The sequence below is a fragment of the Mytilus galloprovincialis genome, chromosome 6 (genome assembly GCF_965363235.1).
Source record: "Mytilus galloprovincialis chromosome 6, xbMytGall1.hap1.1, whole genome shotgun sequence".
Taxonomy (NCBI): Eukaryota; Metazoa; Mollusca; class Bivalvia; order Mytilida; family Mytilidae; genus Mytilus; species Mytilus galloprovincialis.
This window is the reverse complement of record NC_134843.1, coordinates 99,311,284-99,339,077: the sequence shown is the minus strand read 5'-3', so window position 1 is coordinate 99,339,077 and position 27,794 is coordinate 99,311,284. Positions and strand designations below refer to the sequence as shown.

The following is a 27,794-nucleotide window of genomic DNA, read 5'->3' as shown; positions in this document are numbered from 1 at the left end:
ATCATTCAAAGGCAATATTTCCTATACGTGGTCAATTGATTTTAAATGCATTGTTCATTTATTGGTAGATGTTATTATCGGTTTGTAATACTGTGCAACATTTCTGGCTATCATTTATATTTTCAAGATAATTACCAACCACTTTGGCCATGAATAGACATTTCAAGAACAGTAACTCTAAACTTTTATGAGATTCCAGAGGAAATAAACTGTTATTTTTGCTCTAACTGTTTCTGTTATTTAGATATAGACATCTGCCTGAAGGCGTTTTTACCTTGTTGGTTTTGCCCATCCAACAAGTGTTTTAGATAAACTCATCATAGATACCAGGACTAAATTTTGTATATACGCCGACGCATTTTAGAGTTATACTCCAAAAACTGCATTTTGCCTTGGTCTCTCTCTCCTTAGCAACAGCGGCCATGTTTGATGGTATATCAAATCTCCTGATATTTTTTTTTAAAAACTAATTCGTTATGAAATATTTAGGTATTGTGGTAACATCTGTCTTAGTAGTTTTAGAAAAAATGTAAACAATGAGTCACCAAGAAATGGCAAAAAAATCCCATATGGCCTTTTAGGCCAGGGACTTATCAATGAAATTCAAAAAAATACTATAAAATAGCATTAACTGAATACATGCATGTATTACATTTGTGGAAGTAGTTATCAAAGGTACCAGGATTATAATTTAGTATGGCAGACGCGCGTTTCGTCTACATAAGACTCATCAGTGACGCTCATATCAAAATTAGCTATCTCCTTTGAATTGTCTTGGATATGCAATAAATTTATATGTTAGAGGATCTTCTTTTAACCCCACTCGTTTTCTCATTCTTTAATTTCTTCTAGTGATTGTTTTCGAATAAAAATATCTATACCTCCAACATCAAAAAACCTGTAATGAAACAACCTTGCTCAACATTGACACTGCTTTTCCTTTATTTTCATAATATTAAAGATAACATGGATGCATATTATGATAAAGACAGATTTATACACCGTCAATATATATTGGGATAGGGAGAGGGTATAATTCTTGAATGGTTTATATATAAATGTTTTCATGTTTTCCTTGACATATCTGAAACCAAGATTATAAGATATAATATTAGTATTAATATTTTTCATATCTAAACCAAAAATAGCTTGGAAAAACCAAATACTCTCACCAATTGGAAAAATAACAGTGATAAAAACACTTATGATATCAAAATTAAACCATCTATTCCATACCTAGTCCAAATAGTAAAGCTTTAACATTTTACTGACAAAATATTTTCCTTTATTTGGGATAACAAACCAGATAAAGTTGACAGAGACACTTTATCCAAACCAGGAACCTGTTGTTCAGTGGTTGTCGTTTGTTGATGTGGTTCATAATTGTTTCTCGTTCCTTATTTTTTATATAGATTAGACTGATGGTTTTCCTGTTTGGATGGTTTTACACTAATCATTTTTGTGGCCCTTTATAGCTTGCTGTTTGGTGTGAGCTATGACGACGTGTGGAAAGCCGTACTTTGACCTATAATGGTTTACTTTTACAAATTATGACTTAATTCAATTCAAGTTAACTCTTTATCCTTTTTTAAAAATATAGTAAATTTTAAGAATTAACAGAATTCAGCATTTAATTAGATTTCTTTAATCAACATACAATGTATTATAAATTCCATCTATTCTCAACCCCAAGTTCCTTGCTTGCTGCCTCGCCTATTTGTTTGTGTATAATATTTGCCTCTTCTTTTGACAGGGACTTACTCATATCTCTATATACTATTTCATAACAATGCGAATGTCTCTTCACTTTAGGATGATAAAAATCGTCAGTAAGACGAACCTGTTCTACTACATCACCCCCCACATTCCGCACTAAATCGTAAAAATCATTCTCGCTATATCCATCTGTTAGCCAGAAAGACATGTTGTATATTCTCTGTGGATAGCTGCTGACTTCCTGAAAAACAAAGGGTTCAATATTAATTAAGAATTTTGAATGAGTTTTAAAATAAATTAAAAAGTGATTAGGGTTATACTTCAATGAAACTGGTACTATCCAGTGATGAAAAAAGGAACAGTAAAATGTACGTAAAGGGAAACAAACATGATGCTTGTATAAAATAAAATATTGGATTCATCTTATGAAAGAAATTGAACCTTCAAAAAAATGCTTTAAGAGCCTTAGAGGCCATAAATCTATCCAATTCTATCACCAAACCTAACCACAATGAACCAGGAATCTTGTATAAGAAAAATTAAACATATATCTACATTCCTAGATTTAGGTCATTTTGTAAATAGTTATAAAAGGTACTAGGCTATAGTTTGAAACATAAGGCTCATGTTTCATGAATGTAAGACTCATCATTGATGCTCAGATCAAAAGTTAGAACGACAAACAGGTACAAAGTTGAAGAGTATTAAACTAGTCAAATTTTAAACATAACTCCATGTATATATTACTAAAAAGTAATAAATTCTCTTACAATAATATTTAAAGAAATTTGGGTGGCTAGTTTAGTCAGCAATTATAGGAAGAGTACCAATAAACAGTCGAGCACTAGATTAGGAAATAACAGAAAATTTAAAAATATTTTTATGTTAGAATCATATTTAACAATAATTTAATTTTGGATGTAACATGTCATCTGGTTGGCTGAGAGTGTTTTGTCTATCAGCTCAAAGACAAAAAAAATTCATGTGATCGTGATGTGAAGAACGTTTTTTTTCAAAATCTACTCCTTAAAAATTGAATTTAGAATTTAATTATAATTAAAGACTGTAATATTTTTATCTGTCTATTCGAAATAACCTAAACAAGAATGTGTCCCAAGTACATGGATGACCCATCAGCACTATAATTTTCTATGTTCAGTGGACCGTGAAAATGGGGTAAAATCTCTAATTTGGCATTTAAATTAGAAAGATCATATCATAAGGAACATGTTTTAAAATAAGTTTCAAGTTGATTGGACTTCAACTTCATCAAAAACTACCTTGACCAAAAACTTTAAACTGAAGCAGGACAGATGGATGAACAGAAGGACCTGTAGCCTTTGTAAAATGAACTATTTTGTTTAAAATTGTAGGCAAAATTGCTCTTTCAAAATTTCCATTTGGGAGTTTCCATGGGGGAAATACCCCGCAAATAGTGACAGTTGGCGGGTATGAATGGGGCATAAAAATGTGGTTCACACTTTAAATAACCACCTACCCCGGTTATTCAGTGTGCACCACATTTTCTTATGTTATTTCTTCATGGACAGAATAAATATTACAGTCATTCTGTAAATAAATTAAAAATACAAGACAGGCAAATAATTACATAATTTACAACTAGCTGTCATGACCTAGAAATTGAAATAGGGAGGTATATAGTTATAATAGCTGAAGACAGAAAGTGTAAGCTATGTTAGAACGAAGTTGATGATGAACTATATCTTCTTTTTAAATGTCCTGTTCTTATAGATTAATATAATATCTCAACATCTGTCTTGTTTTCAAAATTCAAAATTCAAAAAAAAAATCAAAGTTATTATCTTTCTTTTTTATATATAAACTTTTTTTTAATTCTAATTTTTTATTATTTTCAAGAATTACAACAAATACAACACATCAAACATATATACAGTAATCATGGTAATATTAGCAAAACATTTGAATATATATTTATTTATAAAAATGAATGTTCAACAATGTTTATTGTTATAAATAACAACAATATACATTGTTGAAAATTCATTTTCATATTAATATGAAAAGAGAACATAAATATGGAAGACAAGATAATTTGAGATAAATATTTATGCACCACTGTGTGACTCATGAGAAGGGTAAAATATTTTATGAAAAAGGAAGAGGTTAAAAATATCCTGTAAGATGTTCAGCACATAATAAATTGTGCTACTAGATACAATAATATTTTATGATAGTTTTGACAATAAGTATCTGTAAAAAATAAATGACAAATTGAATAATAAAAAAAATTCTTCAAAAGCATTCCACATGGTATCAAAATAAAGCAAAATCACAAAAATACTGAACTCTGACGAAAATTCAAAATGGAAAGTCCCTAATCAAATGGCAAAAATGCTCCTGTCTCTTATTTTTGACTGCCATTTTTTTTTTCTAAATTGTACATATATTTTAGCTTTTCTTAAATGACACTGAGTGAAAGATCTTTTAAAAAACATCTACTGATGTATATATATTGTTTCATGTATAGAAATATCAAATTATATGGGTCCGCTTTTCAAACTTTTGATATATCTTCAAAAATAAAATTTAACTTATTCAATATGGCCGTCTTACCCAACCATATAACTAGAGGCTCTAAAGAGCCTGTATGGCTCACCTTGCTACATTCTTGCTACTTACAATTTTCTCTATCTATAATAAACTTGGACCTTTAGATACAGAGGAATATATTTTGTAAAAATTTACAAAAATTTACCAAATTAATGAAAATTGTTTAAAATTGACTATAAAGGGCAATAACTCCTTAAGGGGTTAACTGACTATTTTGGTCATGTTGACTTATTTTTAGATCTTACTTTGCTGAACATTATTGCTGTTTACAGTTTATCTCTATCTATAATAATAGTATTCAAGATAATAACCAAAAACAGCAAAATTTCTTTAAAAATTACCAATTGGGGGGCAGCAACCCAACAACCAGTTGTCCAATTCATCTGAAAATTTCAGAGCAGATAACTATTGACTTGATAAACAACTTTGGTTTCAGAGTTATAAGCCAAAATCTACATTTTACCTCTGTGTTTTATTTTTAGCCATGGCAGCCATCTTGATTGGTTGGCTGGGTCACCGCACACACTTTTTTAACAAATACCCTAATAATGATTGTGGCTTAGTTTGGTTGAATTCGACCCATTAGTTTCAGAGGAGAAGATTTTTGTGAAAGATAACAAAATTTTATGAAAAACTGGTAAAAATTACTTTAAAGGGCAATAACTCCTTAAGGGGTCAATGACCATTTTGTCATGTTGACTAATTTGTAGATCTTACTTTGCTGAACATTATTGCTGTTTACAGTTTATCTCTATCTATAATAGCATTCAAGATAATAACCAAAAACGTCAAAATTTCCTTAAAATTACCAATTCAGGAGCAGCAACCCAACAACAGGTTGTCCGATTCATCTGAAAATTTCAAGGCAGATAGATCTTGGCCTGATAAACAATTTTGCACACTGTCAGATTTGCTCTAAATGCTTTGGTTTCAGAGATATAAGCCAAAACCCACATTTTACACCTATGTGCTATTTTTAGCCATGGCAGCCATTTTGGTTGGGTGGATGGGTCACCGGACACATTTTTTAAACTAGATATCCTAGGGATGATTGTGGCTAAGTTTGGTTAAATTTGGCCCAACAGTTTCAGAGGAGAAGATTTTTGTAAAAGTTAACGACGAAGGACGACGACATTGAAAGACGGACGCCAAGTGATGGGAAAAGCTCACTTGTCCCTTTGGGCCAGGTGAGCTAAAAACCAATAACCAATATCTTGTAAAAACAAGAGGCTGTCACAACAACAGCAAACCGGATTTATAAATATTTATTTGTGTCCTGGCAATATCACAAGAACCATTACTGATGAATGGTGAAAGTGAAAATCGTCAATATCAAATTTGACCTCCATTTTGTCATCAGTATCAACATATTAAAATTTGAAAACCTTAGATTGAATGGTTCATGAGTAAATGCAACAACGTGAATGGAAACGCCATTTTACAATCTTTCAAGAACCATAACGCCTGAACGGTAAAAGTCAAAATCGTCATTATTGACCTTGACCTCTATTTTGTCATCAGTAACAACATATTAAAATTTGGGAAGCTTTGGTAGAACAGTTCATGCGTAAATGCACGGACACAACTGGAAACTCCATTTTTCAATCTTTCAAGAACCATAACTCCTGAACAGTAAAAGTCAAAATCGCCATTATTGAACTTGACCTTCATTTAGTTGTCAGTAACAACATATTAAAATTTTAAAAGCTTTGGTTGAAAGGTTCATGAGTTAATGCACGGACAACATTTGATTGCCGCCCGCCCGGCCGCCCGCCGTACATCCCCAAATCAATAACCGACATTTTTGCCACAAAAATCCGGTTAAAAATCCACAAAATATGTTCAACAGTTTCATCTTCTAACTTACAAAAAGTACATAGAGGGTTATGGATAAGTTTGAATTTACATAAACATTTATTGTGGCAAGAATTCTGTGGTTGATTTTGTACTGAAGCCACTGTAGTTAAGTATTGACAGTTACTGTAAAAGGTAGTTTGAATATATGTTTCCAAATGAGATCTTCCCCTAATATTGCACTCTACCTCAGTTGTCCTGATGAAGTCACATTGTTACAAATGAGCAATTTATACATATCTTTAGAACATTTTCAAAATTTTGAAAAGACTAGTAAGCAAGCTGGAATAAATGGACAACATAACTTATGTGAATCTTTTTTGTAATTATTTGCTGCTTTTTTAATAGCAGAAATAACACTCATGTAAATAAAAAAAATATTCAGTTATCTGATGAGATGAAATTTGATGTGATACTTCATCAAAAGATTAATTTATAACTTCAAAAATTATCTTAATTATTGCACTCCTTTTTAGAAGAACGAAAAAAACTTCTAGATAATCAATGTAGGTATAAAAAATAGAAAAATATAATAAGATTGATCATTAGTTGTCTCCCATATAACAAGGTCTATAAATTGATGAAGAAATGAAATTACTCCAGGTCACAGTGGCTTCCAAAATTAATTAATGTTTTATCAATGACATTGTCTCTAACTATATTATATTGCTTAAGGTGTATACATATTTTTGTTTAAAAGTACTTAAAATCATTCTAATCATTTACTTTATTTTGTAATTCATTTGATTGTAAAGCTCAAATTTTTGGCACCATTGTTGGTTAATAAAATATCTTGTATCCTGTATCATTAATATTTCAATGGCTGATAAATGCATTAAAATAACAAATAGATTGAATTATTTTCATTTCAAAACACTTCAGAAGCTAACAAAACCTTTAAATAGACTTATTAAGAAAGGATATAGTTACGATACTGTTGTCAGGTCATTAAAGATTGCATATTTCGGCTTTAATATTGATTCACTTAACTTATAGGGTCTTTGCATCGGAACTAAATACATTTATTTAAAAACCAGTTGTTGGCATGACACAGGGTTATGTTCTTCTCATATATGTTATGATGGTATGATACTAAACCCCTAATGGGAGGGATTGTGCCTGATATTCATATGATAAAGACATAATCTTTCAATCAGTTTAATTGAAGTCTGGAGCTGGCATGTCAGTTGACTGCTAGTAGTCTTGTTATTTATGTATTATTGTCATTTTGTTTATTTTCTTTTGTTACATCTTCTGAAATCAGACTCGGACTTCTCTTGAACTGAATTTTAATGTGCGTATTGTTATGCGTTTACTTTTCTACATTGGCTAGAGGTATAGGGGAGGGTTGAGATCTCATTTTTGCACATGTCCTAAGTCAGGAGCCTCTGGCCTTTGTTAGTCTTGTATTATCTTTAATTTTAGTTCTTGTGTATAATTTGGGGGTTTAGTATGGTGTTCATTATCACTGAACTAGTTTATATATTTGTTTAGGGGCCAGCTGAAGGACACCTCTGGGTGCGGGAAGTTCTCGCTGCATTGAAAACCTATTGGTGACCTTCTGCTGTTGTTTGTTCTATTGTCGGGTTGTTGTCTCTTTGACACATTCCCAATTTCCATTCTCAATTTTATTAACAATGTGAAAATGTTTTGAAAACTGTGTAAAATATAAACTAAAGCTCTAAAGAGCCTGTGTGGCTCACTTTGGTCTATGCACATATCATAAACAAAGGACACAGATGGATTCATGACAAAATTGTGTTTTGGTGATGGTCAAATTTTTCCTGTCAGATTTGCTCTAAATGCTTTGGTTTCTGAGATTTTAGCCAAAAACTGCATTTTACCCTATGTACTATTTTAGCCATGTTGGCCATCTTGGTTCGCAAGTCAGGTCATTAGACACATTTTTAAACTAGATACCCCAATGATGGTTGTGGACAAGTTTGGTTAAATTTGTCCCAGAAGTTTCAGAGGAGATTTTTGTAAAAAACTACAAAAATTTACGAAAAATGACAAAAATTGACTATAAAGGGCAATAACTCCTTAAGGGATCAACTGACCTTTTTGGTCATGAGACTTTTTTGAAGATCTTACTTATTTGAACATTATTGCTGTTTACAGTTTATCTCTATCTATAATAATATTCAAGATAAAAACCAAAAAGGGCAAAATTTCTAACATACGCTTAAAGCATGTTTAAAACACTACAGATAAGTTTGAGACAGGTTTAGGGCACATTGTATACGCTTTAAGATCGTTCGACTTCAACTAAAATGTATGTGAGTCTGTTTGTAACAAACACCCCATAATAGAACGTCAAAGATACGACCAGGATGCTTCTCAAATACGTTCAAGAAACTTTTTTCTTTCGTAGCGTGCATTCCATCTACGTTAGACAAACGCCAGACATACGCCAACAAACGTTTCTTGAACGCCCGATAAACGCTGAAAGCTCGTTGTGCGCACATTACATAAATGATTGACAGGTTGAATGCATCCAAAATTACTAGCATATTGGCAGCGTACATGATTTTTTACCATGCCTGGCTTACGTCGGATCTATAGGCTGATGTGTGACGCCAGTATAACATCAGACAAACATGTGAGCAAGTTACAGCATTTAAATTAGTTTTTGAGGATTTAACCCTCACTCTTGTTACGGTGGTATTACCAATGTTATTTCAACTGATCGGGCGGGGCTTACGTTTTAGTTTGCATAAGGACAGTCTATTTGAAGATGTGTGTGATAAGGATGATTGCCGTTATAATTATTACTGATTTCTAATCACTTATCAGTGTCATCAAAGGAATTTACAAAAAAAAAAAACTAGACACTTCACTGATGAGTTTATCCTAAAACACCTATCTTTACTTTAGATGGACTTGTTTATTATGAACGAATCGGTTAAACTCCGCCCAGTCAAGTGAAATAAAATGAGTAATACCCAAAACTTTAACTAAAATTAATTTGGCTCGTTTAATTTTCATAAAAATTTGTCAAAGTATTTACTTTGACCCTTTAACAAAAATATAAAATTTCAAAAACTTTGATCCAACCGTTTTGTCAGAAAAATTACACTGGTTATATAGCAGTATGACAAACACCAATTTTGATCATTGAGATGCTTACTATTCCCTTTACAACACAACCTAATTAAAACGTTTAGCTGATTTTACAGAGTTATCTCCCTGTAGTGTTAGGTACCACCTTAATCACTGGATTGAAAGTTAGGAGTAACATTTATAAAACTAAATTTGATATACTTGAAGTTATAAGAAATAGTTACTTGTAGAAGTTATTCAGGCATGTTACAACTACTGTATCAGGTTTGGGTGTAGGTTGGTGTCTGTTGAAACATTTCAACCTGCTTCATTTTTATGAACGTGTTCTAAGTACAATGTGTTAAGAGTTAACAATTATAGGTCAAAGTACAGCCTTCAACAAATGTATTGGCTCACACAGAACAACAAATCATAAAGTCCCAAAAATTACTAGTGTGAAACAATTCAAACAGGAAAACCAACTGACTAATCTAGATTTAAAAAACGAGAAACAAGAAACACCTATAAACCTTATTAACAAATGACAACCACTGAACAACAGGCTCCTGACTTAGAATAAAGTTCTTGTAGCATCCTCATGTTTTCTTTCCGATATTCATGTGGTTTTGAGGTTTTAAACCATCCGTATTATCTATCATTGTTTCTAATACAGTTATATATTTACCTTATATTTAATTGGTGTACTAGGATCTTTTACAGCAAACTGGGACATAAATCCAGTGTCATTGTATCTCCAAAACTGTCTTATATCTGGAATACTGTATAGTCTCATTGCTAAACGTTCTAGTCCTAAACCAAAGGCCCATCCTATCTGATCTCCAGCACCAGCTACAAGAGATAACAGATGATTCATGAATTGTGGTATAGAAAAAACGCCATAGAAGGGGAACCTTATGGATGAAAATATTAAAGGGTTTACCTCAACATTTTTAAGATATAAAATCTATAAAGATTTAAAATGAGTAAATGCAATATCTAAATACCCATTAGATGATAAAGTAAAGTTTAATTAATCAAATAACTTTTAAAGAGAATAAATGGGGAACATCACGAGACACAGATGATGCCCCCACTTGCATAAAACATTATAAAGAGACATAACTCAAGAAAGGTAAAAGTGATGTTACCCAAAAGTTTCATAGTATTCGGTTGAGAAAAACTAAAGTAAGCGAAACGAAACAAGACATTCAGCAGTTTTTGCATTGTAAAGGGTATTTACTCTAGCAAGGTAAAATTGATGCACAACATGTAACCTTGATGTGTATAAGTTTCATAACATTTAATTAATGCAAACTAAAAATTCAGCAAATTTTCCATTTATAATGAGGCACAACTCTAGAACAATACAAGTGACGCCACCAAAATTCACAATTGATTTTTGTTTTGTGGTATTTGGCATTGTGTATAAGTTTCATAACATCCAGTTGAGGCAAACTAAACTTGGAGAATGGAAACAGACTTAATCCCCCCTTGTAGAGGGTAAGGGCATAAAAAAAAGCTGTCAATGTTATTTTAACATTAAGGTTTTTATATTCAATAATTGTATGAGAAAATAGTGATCTGCAATTTGAAGGTAATAATACAACAGGATGTCAGGTTACACTTTAAAAAACTGTATAGTTTTTCAAAATTATTCCATTTAATTCCATTTCAAACATTTTCATCATTCTTTTACATGTCATGCATATGAATAAAAGTTTAAAAAGATAGCAAGGGAGACAATTCAGTTTTTATATATGTATGAATATCCTTTGGTTTGAGAAGTCTGCATCAATATGGTTGAAGCAGTTAAATGCTTATTATTATGATGTTATATATTCATTCTCAAGTTGAAAGGTATGCATAGCCAAATATTTTCATAAATCAACAAAGACATGTCTCATATGTTTGTAACTTACAAAGAATGTTGTCATATCTAAGAAATTTTTAATATCTGTACATGATTTGTATAGTGTCTTAGTTGTCCAATTGAAAAACGAGTTAATACATAAAATACATACTGGTATTGTTGTTGTGAATCTTTATTGAAGCATTCAACAGATGCATATGTCATTCCTATCTGATAATTTATTATAGTTGACTCTAATACATTTTTAATACCTGTAGATTCTGTACATGTTTTTGTATAGTGTCTTAATTGTCCAATTGAAAAGCCAGTTAATACATATAATACATAATGGTATTTTGTCGTGAATCTTTATTGAAGTATTCCATCATTTTTATAATTTTTTTAATTTGAACAAATACATCATTACATCATGTACATTGTGAATAAAAGTTTAAAATCATAACAAGGGAGACAATTCAGTCTTCTTTTATGTATGAATATGGTCCTTTGGTTATGTAAGAGTAATACGAGCATTTGCCATTCCTATCTTACAATAATAGGTCCTCTATATGTGATTTCAAAAAAAAAATCTAGAATTGGGGTAAAAGAACATCTTGGTTGAATTTGATTCAGTAAAACAGTATTAACACAATGTCCCAAAATTTGCCGAAATTGTTTTCCATTTATATGTGAGTTCATATCTGACAGGCAAATCTTATATTGTTCAGTCTAAGATTCTCATCTACCTTGAGAAGACTATATTTACCTGCAGTTAGAAGTTCTTGCTCCATGATGCCACAACCTAACACCTCTAACCATTCTCCTTGGAATTTAATCTCTAGTTCCCAGGAGGGATGGGTAAACGGGAAATAAGCATCAACCCATTGTGTTTCTACATCTGAAATATACATTATAATAATTAAATCAAATCATAAATCATTAGTATCAATAAGTGTAATTATATAATATCTCATCTTTAACTGATAACTGATATTCTGTTTTGTGGTTCATTTAATTTCTTCAGAAAGAACTAGTGGTTTGCCAAAATTATTATTTGTATTTATATTTTAAAAAGATACAAAACTGTGTATGATTCTTACAGGGAAATAATAACATGAATAATGATATGATAAATATGATAAACTAAAGTGTGGTGATAATATATATCATTGTTGGCTGGAAATAAACTGCTAGTAATACAGACTTATTGGCATTGTAAAAAATTAAAACATGGGCATGATGGAGAAGTTCAGTTACAAATTTATTTTAGAAAACAAGTTAAAATGTTTCAATTTAGCATCAAATTTTGCCTTCTTTTTTTTAAATTCTCTTAGAAATAGTCTGCTTTTAAAAGTATGTTATTTGATAAAAAAAAAATTCAAAAGTCCACCTGTTTCAGTTGCTTATTTCAAGATATCATAATCTAGCTAAATATTTTCATTATAATCCATCTGTATGTAGTTTTGAAGAGTAAATAATAAAATGATCGGCATCTGATAAGGTATTTTATAATATATATCAGTACAGTTTTATCTTGTATAATTACCAAATTAAAAGTAATCTACATGTATATTGTCCCCTGTGTATGAAGATAACACATGATAATATAACTCTTTACATATTGCTATACACAAACCTTTTCCAAACAACTCAAAAGCAAGATTTTCTAAAGTTGATTTTAATTCATGTTCCAGGATCATCACAGCTTCTTTCGTGTGCAATGGCTGTTTGGTTTCATTTTTTTCACCATTTTCAAAAATCTGGTAATCACCAGTGATGTTCATTTTGGAAAAAAGCTGCAAGTTAAAAATTTTCAATTTAAAATAGGATGAGATCAGTTTATACAATCATGTGGTGAGCCCCTATGAAGCGAAAAATCATCTGCTGGACACAAATACCATTATTAAGCCAAAAATAACATGAATAAAGGTTGACACCTGTCACACACAGGCAAAAGTAAAAGCATAATGTGTTTCCAAGGTCAAGTTCAAGGGAATATTTTGTTCTTTCTTTTGTTATGGGATGTGACATACTATGATAAGTTGGTATTACCTCTAAATCCAAGCAAATGAACCTTCCGTTTTAGCAGCTAGCTATGATTCCAGTAGCGACATTTACATGTTATTATATTATCATTTTTTTTTATTGTTACATTGACTCATGCTTACCCTTAACCTTACTTGAAGTCAAATATTTCACTCAAAATGTGTCCATTATAAAAAGGTTAGAATATTTATAAATTTATTTCTGCTTACCTCCTGGCCTCTATAAAGTCTTACTCCTTCTGCCTGGTGGAAAATCGGATAATGACTTGAATCAATAGTATCTCTCCTATATACATCACCAAATACAAGGAAGGCATTCAGTCCAGTTCTTATTAAATCACTTTGATGTGCTGATGTATGGGCACGCAACATGTACTGGGAATTCAGGTAAAAACTCTCAGACAGTTTCCTACTGACATGATCCTCAGGCACTAATAAACTATCAAAATTCTGATGCAACGTCACAACTGGGCTGATACTGTCGTAAACAGAAAACACAGGATTTTTCTGTCGATTTATAAAATTCTTGTAAAAGTAATCAACTATTTGTCTTTTCAATAAATTTAAAGGATGGTGTTTCATATTATGTAAACCAATTCCAATTTTTGGTATTAAGCTTGATCTAATATTTGTAACATGATCAGTTTTATATGTCTTTCCTAACAATTCAATTGTACCATTTTTCTCTGATAACTTTGGACTTGTGCAATAACAACACCTGATCAACTGAAATCTTCTTAATGAATGTTTCAATGTGGCATGTAAGACTGGACAAATCATCTTGGTACCAAAATAAACCTGAAATATAGAATAAAAAAACTTTTCTCATAAGATCAATAAGAAATTTCTAATTTACAGCTTTTGTTTACATAGATATAAGAAGATGTGGAATGAGTGCCAATGAGAAAAATCTCCATCCAAGTCACAATATGTAAAAGTATACCATTATAATAGGTCAAAGTATAGTCTTCAACACAGAGCCTCGGCTTACACTGAGCAGCAAGCTGAATAGGGCCTGAAAAATGACTAGTGTATACATGTATGTATGTATGTACATGTATGTATGTAATCAGCAACTAGTTTGACCCCGTTTGTAGCTACAATTGTTTTTCAATGGAAAGTATGAACATTTGACAATTACTACAATGTACTAATGACTATTTACTTATAATCTATTTTAAAATAAAGAAAATATTATTGTCATGTAAATGTCCTTGGCCTGTGTTGATGGCTACTACAAAAGAAATATGTCTAGTTAATTTAGCAAATAGTTATCAACATGAATATGTAACATTTGAAAATTAAAAAAAAATATAGATAAGGATGTAGCTAGATAATCTAATTATTTCTTTTTTAATTTTGTCTTTTTCTTTTCTTTTTTTTTCCTTCTTTATTTTGATCTCCTGTAATCCTATCTATTAATCATTACTATTTATCAATTTTTATACTTTTTTGAATTTTTTCTTTTGATCTATTATATAGAAAAAATATTTCCAATTATGGTGTATCTTTAATAATGACATTGTATATATCTTACATATAATATATGTATGTATGTCATGTATATGTTTTAAATGTTGGAAATAAAATAATCAAAAAAAAAATTGACATACATCATGTACATAATAACGAAAAATGAGCTGCATTTAAGCAGTTTTCATGCTTGGCCACAGCCAATGTGTGAATATTAACTCTATTTATTTACAAGACTTATAAAACTACTACTTACTGCAAATTCAAAAATTATTGTGTGCATTTATCATATTTATTACTGGGATTTTGTCATTTTAGACAAAAATGTGATTTTTATCTTTCGGGATACAGAGAAAAATCCTGTTTAATTCATATAAAAATTTTCAAAATGCTAGTTTAAATTATTGTGATTATAACCCTGTAGCATTTTTTTGCAATAAGAAAAACCTATCAATAATTTCTGAATTTACAGTTTTTAGCATGTTTGGCCTGTATGAACTTTAATTATATATGTGGATAATTGAAATCTACAAAATATTCAAAATAAAAGTGTTATAGTGTAATTCTACTGTCCGCGATAAAAATTTCACTGTTCGGGGGTGTTGAAATTAGTGGGGGGTTATTAAAATAATGATACTTACATAAGTGATTTTTGGGAAGGAAATTGAGGTATGATACTTAAACAAGTGATTTTTATGTCATTATCCTAGATTCAGTACAAGGTCATCACCTGAAATGACCCGGTCATCCTAGACAACACAGATGTTGGTTCTGATAAGTTTAGAAACATAATTAGTCCCTGGATCATTAGTATTCTATATTTAAAGCTATAATAAAATTCAATCACTTCTTCTAGTGATTAATTTGTACTACTTAAGGTCAAGTAACAGTAAATGAACGCCGTCTAGCGGATTCCGCGAAATATTGAGACGTTTTGTACGAATTACGTCCCTTTGACCAGATTTTGCAATGTAATTGCACCCGGCGACTTTTCGATGGGACAACGTCAACGGTTTTGACGGAAAGTATGTAACTTCTATGAGAATAAAAATTGAAAATGAATATGAAAACAGTCCTGAAGACGATCTTCAAAATGAAAATCAGGACGTAGAGTGGTAGAGTTTGTATATCTGCCGACCAGTTAAACATGTTAAAACAAGTGTGAAAACTGTTGCTCACTACTATTTCTACATAATTGTGATGAGAAAAAACAGTGTGGTCTCGGAAGTATTCTATATGTTGTATGTCAAAACTGTCCTTTCAAAAACCCTATATTCACTGGGAAAAGACATCGTCTAGCAGAAAATAAGCAAAAGGGATGCAAGTTTGGGACATTAATACTAAAGATTCAAAAACTTAGTATTGTACGGTAAGACTATCTATCCCATATTTTGAAAATTATCACACCAGTCGGAACAAGTAAAAATATTTTCAAATTAGAGAAAAGGAAATGAACCACATAAACTAATACTGGTCATAAATTCGCCGCTGTTGTCAGTCAGTCATATAGATGGCACTAAACTATAATACACTTAAATTAATTAACCTTGTTCACGGCTGGAACAATAGTTTAATATTCATACACAGTTTTTAGACTATAACAAATTAAAAATAAACAAAAATGATGTTTCACGATCATTAATCCATCGCTACATTTTGTATTCTAACGTTGTTTTTGGTTTTTTTTTTTTGTAATGGTGTTTTCTTTCACGTCCGCAATTTCGATGTTAAAAATAGAACACAAATCTTTAAATAGATACATGTATAAATAGTATATGGTTTGAAGATTTATACATGGCTTAGTATCCTAATAGTATTGATTCGTATGGTTGTCTTCTCAAAGGTATATATATATATATATATATATATATATATATATGGGTAAACATTAACCGAATAAAAAAAATGTACCCTAGCTGAAAGTAGCATCTCAAATATACTATAGAACTGTTGTCAATTCTATTTCACTCATAAAACTTGAAGGTTGAGAACGAGATTATATCGATCACCTCTATATCATAGTACTACTATATTTACCGACTGAAAAATATGCACAGTGTCACAGACTTTCGGTACCTAAAGTGGAATGTAAATCCCGTAAGTAGTCAGTACTTCAATAAGACAGCAACCAGACAACACAAGACCAAAAGAAAATTAAAAAGGAAAAGACATTCGTATGATATGCATTTGTCGGGGGGGAAGGGGGGGATTCGAAAAAAGAATAGCCGGATCCAGAAAGGAAAAATCCCGAAATCCCGTGCTTAAAAACACCCGATCCCGGAGTCCCGTTTAAGGTCCCCCCTCATTTGTGTAGATTGACTAAATAACCAGTCATGTCTCAGCCTGTGTGCGATTGTTTTTTTCTTGGTTTTTTTCGGTTCGGGGGGGGGGGGGGGGGGTTATTTTTGTACGCATATTAAACATAAATATGTACATCTGTTTTTAGGTCATATCTCAACCTCCGTATATTTGTTTTTACACGATGTATTTTCTGGAAAATACACTGTAAGTACAAAGACCGTGCAATGTCTTGCGAGAAAGCGAAATTCAGAGAGAGAAACACATTAATTTATTGTCACATATAATTAGATCTCAAAGGGAGTTGCAGAATAACGGACACTGGCGAATGTCAAAAATTGAACAAAAAAGTTTGCAAAATTGTAAGAAATAACAACTGAAAATAGAATAATTATTAAAAGATGAAGAACATTTAGGTAAACACTTCATATGGACCCTTAAAAATCGTTGGATTATCTCGGTGTTACTGGTCAATGATGAATAAAAAATCACTGGTCAATTTAAAGGTTGTTGTAAGTGATGCAATATATTCTTATTTTCCTGTTCCCCTTATGTAACTTCCAGTTTTATTAAAGTTTACATCCTTCAAAGCCTTAGTTTAATTTAGTTTCCTGTCATTACTACCCCACTTTATTTGTCGCATGTTGCGTAACATGTACTGATTCTATATATATTTCGAGCATACATATGTACACTTATGGAACAATAACCATTTAGTAAACTTTTTAAAACGTTTTTGTAGACTTGTATACAATAAATTTGATACAGAACAAAAAAGATAATAACAAAGATGACAGTTTGTCTGCGTGTTTTACTTGTTAACTTGAAGATGTATTAATAACTACACGACACCCTTTCAAGAATTTGCAGAATCATTGATATAATGTTTGTTTAAATAAGCGATATTAAGCAGCAGTATATGGACAGAACACGTTCTGTACTGATATAGTACGCAGCAGTATATGGACAGAACACGTGCTGTACTGATATAGTACCAAAACACAAGCTATTACATGTTCCGCTGCTAAAAAATCCGTTTTTTTTCAAAAGTGGCCAAATCATTATCGGAACGGATAAAAAGTGTAAACAGATGACTTACAAGATAGTCGAAGTGATTTATGAATTCGTTACCCAAAAATGACAAAGTTCAACCGTCTCTCATTAGAGCAAATATTAAAAAAGATCAAAACCTTGACCACATGCAAACAGACAGCAAAGTACGTTCCATGATTCAAACTGTAGATGTTTTGCGAAATAACTATTAACTATAAAGGGGGCGGACGGACGGAAGGACGGGCGGTCAGACGGAATTATGGACGGACAGACGTACAGGGGAAGTTGAAGGGGGCATAAAAAAATATAGCTTCAATTACATCTTTTATTGCGTCAACTTGTTGACAGTAACCCTGATGATTTCTATTTTTAAGTTTTTACCATTTTTGCGTTCACGTACTTACAACGTATTTTTGTCTGAATTAGTAATTGTTTTAGCTATGTATATTAATAATGAACATACATGTACCACATTTTTAACAACGTATAATGAAAAGAGGGGTTTACGGAATACAGAATAATGGGCAAAAATTGCAGAATAAAATGCAAAAAAGAAAAAAAAGAAAAAGTGTATAATGGGGTGCTAAAATATAAAGAATAAAGAATATTGGTAATAATAAATAAAAATTTATGATAATTATCCAGACTCTTATGATAAAAAGAATTTATCAATACGAAACACATAATCATCGTGCATAATCAACACGAAGAACGTTGGAAATTATAGGCATGATAACTTGACGTTATGTAATAAAAATTACGACGTCACGAATTTTGATGTTTTTTTTGTCAAAATGTTGTGTTTGCGTCGCTTCTACAGGGAAAACGAAGTCGGTGACCATATTTTTTTTTAATATCATCTAATTCGTAAGACAAAGAAGAAAAAAGTATTGATTTAAAAAAAAAATCTATGGAGCGGTTCTCGTGATTTATACCAGAAACCGAAAATTGTAGAAGGAAAATATAGATTTACCCTATATATTCAATGTAATTTAGTACCCTCTGGGACCATTTTAAAAATGGATTTTTCTTGAAAACGAAGTCGGTGACATATACTTTTTTTTACATTTTCTGATGTATATTTTCAATATCTAATAGAGTTCTAAATTTTAAAAAAATCTATGGACTAGTTTATTTACTGATCCTTGACCTTAAATAGGTGATTATTAAAGAGAGACAACTCTTACTTCCAATCTGTATGGAAATAATGTTACTTAAATCAGTGATTTTATTTAGAAAATCACTCATTTAAGTAAGTCCCATGACTGCAAGAGGGCACTGTGAGCGTCTAAATCAGATATTTGCATAGTCTAAAAAATTATGACGCCTTGAAAGGCTATTATACTTTTTTGCCTTGACACCTTACAATGCTTACATCCTTTTTGTATGCTCCAAAGCAAAAAAGTACATGAAGTACATGTATAAGAGCCTTTCATGACCAAGTCGTCATAATTATTTGGACTAATATTTGCAAAGAATGATACATTCTACTTGACAATAGCCAAAAAGTAATCTAAAAGGAGTATGCATCATTCAGAGGCAGTACTGGTTGCAGAGGGGCAGGCTCCAGGGGGGTTGGGGTTGGGGGGGTATTGGGGGGGTTGGAAGGGTGTTGAACCCCCTTTTTTTTTTTTAAATCAATGCATGTGAATGGGGGCATAAAGTTGGAACCCCTCTTTTATCTTGGGTTACTCCCTTTTAAAAATGGCTGCATCCACTCCTGAAATTCAGGCTGAATGGTATGTGCTGCCAAAATCACAAGGTCAGTTGACAGATAGTATATTTTTCTTTCGATAATAATAATAATAATAATAAATTCTTTATTTAAAGAGGGTAACTCAATTAGAAATAGTCTAATTTTCATTGAGGCCCTCAAACAAAATACATGCATACAGTTAACATTCATACATTCATACATTAAATTACAATATATATATTACTAGTATATACACAATTCAATCATTGAAATATACTTTAGGGTAATAAATGACAATATTTGATATAGTTTTGTTAGAGGAAAACAAATTATTTGACTTGCATATAATTTTCAAGAAAATGATTATACCTATGTTTCTTGAATAATTCCACATTAGGACATTTTTTTTATTTCGAGTGGTAAATTATTCCATACTTTGGTTGCAGAATAATGAAAAGATTTTTTATAAAAATTTGTATTTGGTCTTGGAACAAAAAGATCATTATTAGAGACAGATCGTAAGTTGTGGCGTTGCACATCATCAATATTTAGTATTGCTAAGTAATCAGGTGTTAGTCCATTTACAATTTTATACATTCAGTCAGGGGTACTACTTGTACAAGTGTATTTTATTTACTTGAAGAAGTAAATAAAATATACACATATAAGTAAATTTGTAGGATACTTATACAAGTGAATTTTATTTACTTGTATAGGTAAAAAAAAAAATGGCTTAGTTATGTCCCTTAGGCATTCAGAATTTTTTACTTGTATAAGTAAAAAAATCATCCTTTCTTCTTTTCTTGAATTCTTAAGATTTCTTTGCTCTAATAGAATTTCAAATTGTGTACCCTTTACAGATGTCTTTGCTAATCATTTAAGTGTAATTTCATGGACATTGAAAATCCCATTTGTCTGTTATCTTCATAACACTGCTCATTTACAAGCCCCAAAGGAGCAATTTTTGATTGCCTTGCGCAAATATACAAGATCTTTGCTCAATCAGTTTCTTTGATGAATTAATGAGATGAAACATTGAACTTTAATGGAAAAATTTGAGCAAACCTGGGAAAAATCATTAAAAGCATGATTTTACATCTCAAAACTTGAGGATTTTTGTGGGATTGTAAGAAAAATTTACTTATACAAGTAAATTTTTTAGAAAATTAAGGGGAGATTATTCAAACATTATTTATTCACTTATATGTGTATACTTTTTTTTACTTCTTCAAGTAAATAAAATACACTTGTACAAGTAGTACCCCTGACTGACATTAGAATTGATTGTTGGTATTTTATTCTTTTAGGAAAAGATAGCCATTTTAAAGAAGAAAACATGAAATTAGATGGAATAGAAATATCGCATTCCAGTATAATTCTTGCTACTCTTTTTTGAAGTTTTATGATTCTATCTGAATCTTTTTGTAATAAATTTCCCCAAACTGAACTACAATAGTCTATATATGGTAGAATATATGCATTATAAAATAGTTGCCTTGTGTGTATTGGCAAATATACTTTAATTTTATATAAAAGTGATACTTTAGATGAGATAATTTTACATATACGATCAACATGATCTTCCCAGCTTAAATTTTCATCAATGTCTATTCCAAACATGGTTGGCTGAAAATAGGTCTCTATCACAATGCAACGCAAACAATGAGTCTGCAAGAAAAAAAATAATCAAACATGAAACAATGTCATACATGTAATACTATGATGTTACTGTAATAGTTAAAAGAAGCTAATAGTCAACTTTCGATTCCATGTTGTTGTTTACCAAAAATACAAGTCCTTTCAGGAGTCGACTCTAAAGTTAGTCAAATATAAAGGGAGACAACCACAGACCGAAAATTAAAAAAACATGGGTTCAAGATCAAAAGCGCTTGCCTTATATAAGCAAATACTTCAAGAAAGTAAAAAGTTTACATCGTACAACTATAGGTTAGTTGTGAAATAATTTGATCGTTTGCACCTTTAGTCCGATATTCCTCTTATTTTTTCTTGATTCCATTTTTTTCTTAATTCATCGGCTTATCTCTCATGAACAGGTCAAATCGGCACATGGTCAATTCGGCACTGATAGAAGAGGTCAAATCTTCATTTAGTCAAAAAGACACCTGTTCAAATCGTTACTTATTTAATGTCATTTCCCCTTTTGGCTAATCAATTCGACACCATTACAGTGCTACCATAATTGAGGGTAGGATTGCCCTTAGTAATTAGGTCTTAGTTTAAGGTTCATGTGGACCCTATGCCTAAAACAGGTTGTGAACAAACCCTCTATATGGTAATTATACCTGTATAGAGGGATAATCCTTCTATAGAGGGGTAAAATTATCCTTCTATAGAGGGGTATTTTTGTTAAGACTGGATTTAAATCAAAATAGGGCAGAATGGCATTCTCTACTTATTATGGCAGTAACCTGGAACAGTTGATGCATCAATTGATGTATTTAATTTAATATGCACATGCCCAGTTTGATGCTTATCTGACTAAATATAAAATCTATTATTCACCATGATTGAAAGCTGTGATGATCAGGTAAATTCTACTCACTTATGCCTCACTGAACAGAATTTCTATTGTTAGATTTAACATGAAATTTAAAGGTCAACTATTCCCTTTGTTGTTGATCAGGTGTTCAGATAGGTATACAATAGATTGCAAGTTTTGTTACTTTAGCAGAAAACTGGTTATCCCAATTTTTAGTCAAAGTGCATATGTTGATGCATATAATGCTAGAGATTATAGCCAATATAACTAGAAAATGCCATTCTGCCCTAATTTGCTTTAAATCCAGTGCAAACAAAAATACCCCTTTATAGAGGGATAATTTTATCCCTCTAAAGAAGGATTATCCCTCTATACAGGTATAATCACCATACAGGGGTTTGTTCCCAACCTGTAAAATGGCTGTATTTTCACCTCAAAATTTACTCTGAGTACAGACAAACCTGTGCATCTGGAAAAGTTTTAAGGCATAGCATGCCCTAGATAAATAGAATTCAAATGCATTGTATGATTTAGAAAATTCATTACTTAACTGGATTTTGCCGTGCACTTTTTTTCGTCCCTGCAGAAGATGACAAAATTGACAAACAGTTGATTTTCCCTTGATATGGTCCACTCAGGTACACAGTTTAAATCACCAATTATTGTCAGGTATCTATTGTCCATCTATTGTCCATGTCAATCAATACAGCTCACTTCTATTATTACCTGTGGGGAAGTTCTCAAACCTGTTCCCCAACTTAGTTTATTTTGGCATCTTCTGGAGGAACGAAAAAAAGTGCACTGCAAAATCCTGGTAAGTTTTTATATTTCTAAAACATAAAATATATTTGAAATTTATTTATCTAGGGCATGCTATGCTTTAAAACTTTTCCAGATGCACAGGTTTGTCTGTACTCAGAGTAAATTTGGAGGTGAAAATACGGCCATTTTAGGCATAGGGTCCACATGAACCTTAAATAATTACGACGTCTTTGGAAGGCTTCCCAGAAAAAAAGTAAAATAGCCTTGCCAGACGTCAAAATTATTTGGACTAGAATGCCCTTTGTCGTCAGTCACCAAACAGTCAGTTTCAGATAATGTAAGCATCAACTAATACATGTAGTTATAATTTCACTGTGATTGGTCAAAAAAGTCTTATTGTAATTTGATTTAAGGTAAAAACAATGAATGGAAGATGTATACTATAATATAGACAATATTTATAAGCAAAACACACATTTACATTAAATGGTTTAAGCTTACAGTATTGAGACAACAAACTGACAATATTAAATTGTTTATAGACAGTATACTATATAGTTATATTAGAGTGACAGTGGTATTCACAGCAAATAAAAGACTTCAAATATGTGTGTATCAAGAATTAACACATTATTAATGTTCATGAACACAAAAAAAACACAAACAAAAATTAGGATACATATAACATGTATTATTAAAGAAACATAAGTTATACATTGTTATACAGATCTATGATGTTCTCAATAAAAAACAATCTGAAATTAATATACATGTATGTGCCCAAGTCCTTCAATGACTAGGAATATTTCTTTGAAGGCCTTAGGATTGCTAATGTAGGCAGTTATTGCATGAATTGACTGATGGAATGCTAAAATATGAAGATTAGGACAGGGATCCAGAAATATAGTTCAAAATTTCACTTCAGTTATTTTCAGGGGTCACTCCTGATCAACAAAAGTTGGATGCCCCTTTTTTTTAAACCACAGCCTGACACTGCACAAATGAACTTATAAATGTAACGACTATTTCACTGCATATTAATCACTATCCTTGTAAATACATTCAAATTGATATTTTTGTTGAGAAAGAACTGAGGATACATAGTCATTACATGTACATGTCTATACATTATTATGCATGGGATATCAATTGTTTTGAGGATTTTAAGGATTACGAATTTAAATGTTTGAAACTAGTAAGTACAAATATTGTATAGGCTTGTATGCAAACTTTGAAACCATGAAATCAAATGTTCATGAAAACGTTTTTTTTTCTTGGTCAGTTCTTTTATGTACTAAAATGGAAAGCAGTTTGGGATTTAAAATGTGCGAGTTTATGAGATTATTAAACTGTCTGTTTTAAGATTTGTCTCCAATGACACAGACATATTTAAAATTTATGCACAAAAAAAAGTTCATCCGACATGTATGAATAAAACATAGCATTGATTATCTGCTGTGTTGGCTTAGAATCTGTATAATCACATGATAATGGTCAAGATATATAGGGTTGATATTTTTAGAGAATAATGTGCAAATCTAGGATAATCTGATCAATAATTATTTGGTTGAATTTCAAATAAAGCATTTATCATGTTTATGAAAACTATGTCTCAAAATTTTTCATCAAAAATTGAAGTTTTGTTTTTTCTGTTTCAGAAATTATGCCATTAGAAAAACAAGAGATGAATTTAGACAGAATAAAGAAGTTACAGATCCACAAAAGTTAAAAGATTTATTTAAAAAAGCCAAAGATAATCTAGAGATTGTACAGAGACAGGTAATATCTACTATTTTCACTTTGTTCAACAGAAAGTAAATCATTTATGTCATTGTATGTACTCTTCATGCTCTTGGCTTCTTATTTTCTGACGACACCCTAATTCCAACCATGAAAATATGTATGTCTCAAATATTTCCAAAAAATTATTTCTGTATTATTAAGACACCATTATCATGATTATAGAGACTGTCAGGTGTGGTGACCATCTTCAAAATTTATTATACACATAAAACGCAACAGGACAAATGTTTGCAATAGTACTGTACTCACCACAAATAGCATCAGTTCAATCAAATAACATACAATCTACAAAAGAGAAGCGCATACATGGCATAATTGAAATATGAATGCTGCATATATATATATATATATATATATATAAGCAAATTTACAGATCCAACATTGTTGGGTTGATGTTTAGACGAGTTGTATATATATATATATATATATATATATCAAATGCACTTTCTACTGAAGATTATTCTACCAACATTCATGACAACAAATATGTACTACTCATTAGATGGTCTCAAACCTAGTTGATAACTTGTCTCGTGCAGGTGCGACTTTAAATACTATCAGATTTAAGAAAATGTGGTATGAGTGCCAATGTTACAACTCTCCATCCAAGCCATAACAGAACTTCTTACTCTATTATAATAACATTACGCTCACTTCCAATACTAGAAAATTCATACCCCTGCCTTTCATAAATATATTACTGATATGATAGCAAATTATATTATAAAAAGTATCAGTGGAGTGTATTAAGGCAACAGTAATTTATTTATAATGTCCACGTATCATTTGTGTGCTCTATAAAGAAGACAAACCATTAAGAATTAAAATGAAAAATAAGCTTGTTTTTAATCTTGAACATTTAATTTACAGGTATTGATTGGTAGGACAAATGTATGATTGGGGCCATCTTTTTTTAATCTTGAACATTTTGTTTCCATGTATTGGTAGGACAAATGTATGATGGGAGCGCCATCTTGTTTTTAACCTTGAACATTTTGTTTACAGGTATTGGTAGGACAAATGTATGATGGAGGCCATCTTGTTTTTAACCTTGAACATTTTGTTTACAGGTATTGGTAGGACAAATGTATGATAAAAAGTAAAATCACAAAAATACTGAACTCAGAGGAAAATCAATTTGGAAAGTCCATAATCACATGGCAAAATCAAATAACAAAACGCATCAAAAACGAATGGACAAGAACTGTCATATTCCTGACTTGGTACAGGCATTTTCAAATGTAGAAAATGGTGGATTGAACCTGGTTTTATAGCTAGCTAAATGATAGGAGCCATCTTGTTTTTAACCTGAACATTTTGTTTACAGGTATTGGTAGGACAATTGTATGATGGGAGGCATCTTGTTTTTAACCTTGAACATTTTGTTTACAGGTATTGGAAGGACAAATGTATGATGGAGGCCATCTTGTTTTTATTCTTGAACATTTTGTTTACAGGTATTGGAAGGACAAATGTATGATGGAGGCCATCTTGATTTTAATCTTGAACATTTTGTTTACAGGTATTAGTAGGACAAATGTATGATGGAGGCCATCTTGTGATAGAAAATCAACCAAAGACTTCATAGTGTTTAATAGTTATAGAGAGATTATGTTGCTTCATTATAAATGAGAGAGTAACTCCAGTGTTTCTGTGTTCCTCAAGATATAACACCACGATGTGATAACAGACTCTCTGATCATTAAACATATTGTAAATCACTTATAAACAGATTTAAACAGGCGAATACAAATCATATATGTTTAATTTCAGTCCTCAAGGTAGAACATTGAAACATATCTGTTTAAAATGACGATCTTGAATTATATAAATTATGTTTGTTTGTTTCAATTAAAGCATTACATGTGATATTTTTATTTTTTATCAATTTATTCACCAGTTAATTCAATTCAATATTGTATTACTTTGAACAATACAGTTGAACAACTGGAAGCCAAACAAAAAGTGAGGGTGATCTCAGGTGCCCTGGAAGGGTGAGCAGATCAGGCTCCACATGTGGAAAATCTACAGCATATACATACTGAACATATATCTATACATATCAGAAGATGTGGTATGGGTGCCTATTAGACAGCTCTACATCCATGTCATAATTTGTGAAAGTAAACCATTTTAGGTCAAAGTACTGTATTTATAAACACTGAGCCTTGGTTCACACTGAACAGCGAGCTACAAAGGGCCAAAAAATGACTAGTGTAAAACAGTTCAAACAGGAAAACTTACGGTCCAATCTATATGCAAAAATACAAAAAAGAATCCATTTGCTTGACCTAAAAAAGTCCACATGTTTAAATTTATATTTACATGTTTTTATGAATATCTTATCACAGACTTTCCATTTTCACAATAAAAGAATCAATAAAAACACTTATGTTTGCAAATAATGTTTTAAAATACGCAAATCAATAGTCATCAAATACAACCATCATCAATATACCTGAAAGTGAAATTAAATGACCTGGCTGCTTTGACAAGTGTCTGATGGAACTTCAATTTATATGAAAATAAGAATAGGTCTGCAAGTAGAGGCGCACAGTTTGTTCCCATAGGGAGGTCAAAAATTTGTTGAAATTATCTATCTCTAAATTCAACAAATATGTTGTCAATAAGAACCTTCATACTGATCACTTGTTCCTCTGTGTAGCATATTTTACCTTTTCGTTGGTTACTATTAACAAAACATGCAGTATGGTATTCCAAAGTAATAAATTTTAAGCGTATACTACCGTTTTTATGTTGAAAAGCATTGTGAATTATTTCTTTTAGACGATTTTTCAATTTCATATGGGAAATGGTGGTATACAATTTTGGAAAATCAAAAGTTTTGATACAACTAATTTCAGAAAAAGATCAAGATTTAAAATTATCGATAAGTTCTTTAGAGTTTTTTTAGAATCCACATATGGTTAACACCACTGGGTGTGTAATTTAAACAAATTCACAGTATTTATGAAGACCCTCAGGTGAATGATATAGCCTGCATGTTAAAACGTTGTTGTCTGAAACTGTTGACCTCCGAACCGAACAATACATAATGGTTCCTTATTTGACTGGTATCTGCTTGATACGTGTTACCCCCAAGTTTTTGGT

At 31.2% G+C, this 27,794-nt stretch overlaps 3 protein-coding genes across 6 annotated transcripts in view; 1 reads left to right on the top strand and 2 right to left on the bottom strand.

The window, feature by feature from the left end:
• The window catches only part of LOC143080918 (uncharacterized), a 493,997-nt gene that overhangs the window by 15,704 nt on the left and 450,499 nt on the right, over positions 1 to 27,794 (bottom strand). The window lies entirely within an intron of this gene.
• LOC143080910 (phenylalanine--tRNA ligase, mitochondrial-like) lies at positions 1,630 to 21,440 on the bottom strand. 2 transcript variants are annotated; one of them, XM_076257066.1, is made up of 6 exons: positions 21,328 to 21,440; positions 13,309 to 13,896; positions 12,690 to 12,849; positions 11,820 to 11,951; positions 9,890 to 10,053; positions 1,630 to 1,957 (listed from the first exon to the last, which is right to left on the bottom strand). In XM_076257066.1, the coding sequence occupies exons 2-6, from the start codon at positions 13,876 to 13,878 to the stop codon at positions 1,664 to 1,666; spliced, it is 1,320 nt and encodes a 439-aa protein (XP_076113181.1). In that variant the 5' UTR covers positions 13,879 to 13,896; positions 21,328 to 21,440; the 3' UTR covers positions 1,630 to 1,663. The 2 variants fall into 2 exon arrangements, with proteins under 2 accessions (XP_076113181.1, XP_076113180.1); XM_076257065.1 differs by lacking the exon at positions 21,328 to 21,440 and adding an exon at positions 21,161 to 21,253.
• Positions 21,432 to 26,552, top strand: LOC143080911 (LYR motif-containing protein 4-like). 2 transcript variants are annotated; one of them, XM_076257068.1, is made up of 3 exons: positions 21,432 to 21,565; positions 24,539 to 24,659; positions 26,206 to 26,552. In XM_076257068.1, exons 1-3 carry the CDS (start codon positions 21,486 to 21,488, stop codon positions 26,269 to 26,271), a joined length of 267 nt encoding a protein of 88 aa, XP_076113183.1. In that variant the 5' UTR covers positions 21,432 to 21,485; the 3' UTR covers positions 26,272 to 26,552. The 2 variants fall into 2 exon arrangements, with proteins under 2 accessions (XP_076113183.1, XP_076113182.1); XM_076257067.1 differs by lacking the exon at positions 26,206 to 26,552 and adding an exon at positions 25,689 to 25,778.

Excerpts from the sequence above, each read along its gene's own strand:
- LOC143080911 (XM_076257067.1), top strand. The coding sequence starts at position 21,486 with ATGGGTTCAAGATCAAAAGCGCTTGCCTTATATAAGCAAATACTTCAA. Across the intron at positions 21,566-24,538 it reads TTTACATCGTACAACTATAG|AAATTATGCCATTAGAAAAA; the intron begins GTTAGTTGTGAA and ends TTTCTGTTTCAG. Across the intron at positions 24,660-25,688 it reads TAGAGATTGTACAGAGACAG|GTATTGGTAGGACAAATGTA; the intron begins GTAATATCTACT and ends TTTTGTTTACAG.
- LOC143080910 (XM_076257065.1), bottom strand. The coding sequence starts at position 21,238 with ATGTTTGGAATAGACATTGATGAAAATTTAAGCTGGGAAGATCATGTT. Across the intron at positions 10,054-11,819 it reads GCAAGAACTTCTAACTGCAG|CTGGTGCTGGAGATCAGATA; the intron begins GTAAATATAGTC and ends TATCTCTTGTAG. Across the intron at positions 1,958-9,889 it reads GTACACCAATTAAATATAAG|GAAGTCAGCAGCTATCCACA; the intron begins GTAAATATATAA and ends TTTGTTTTTCAG.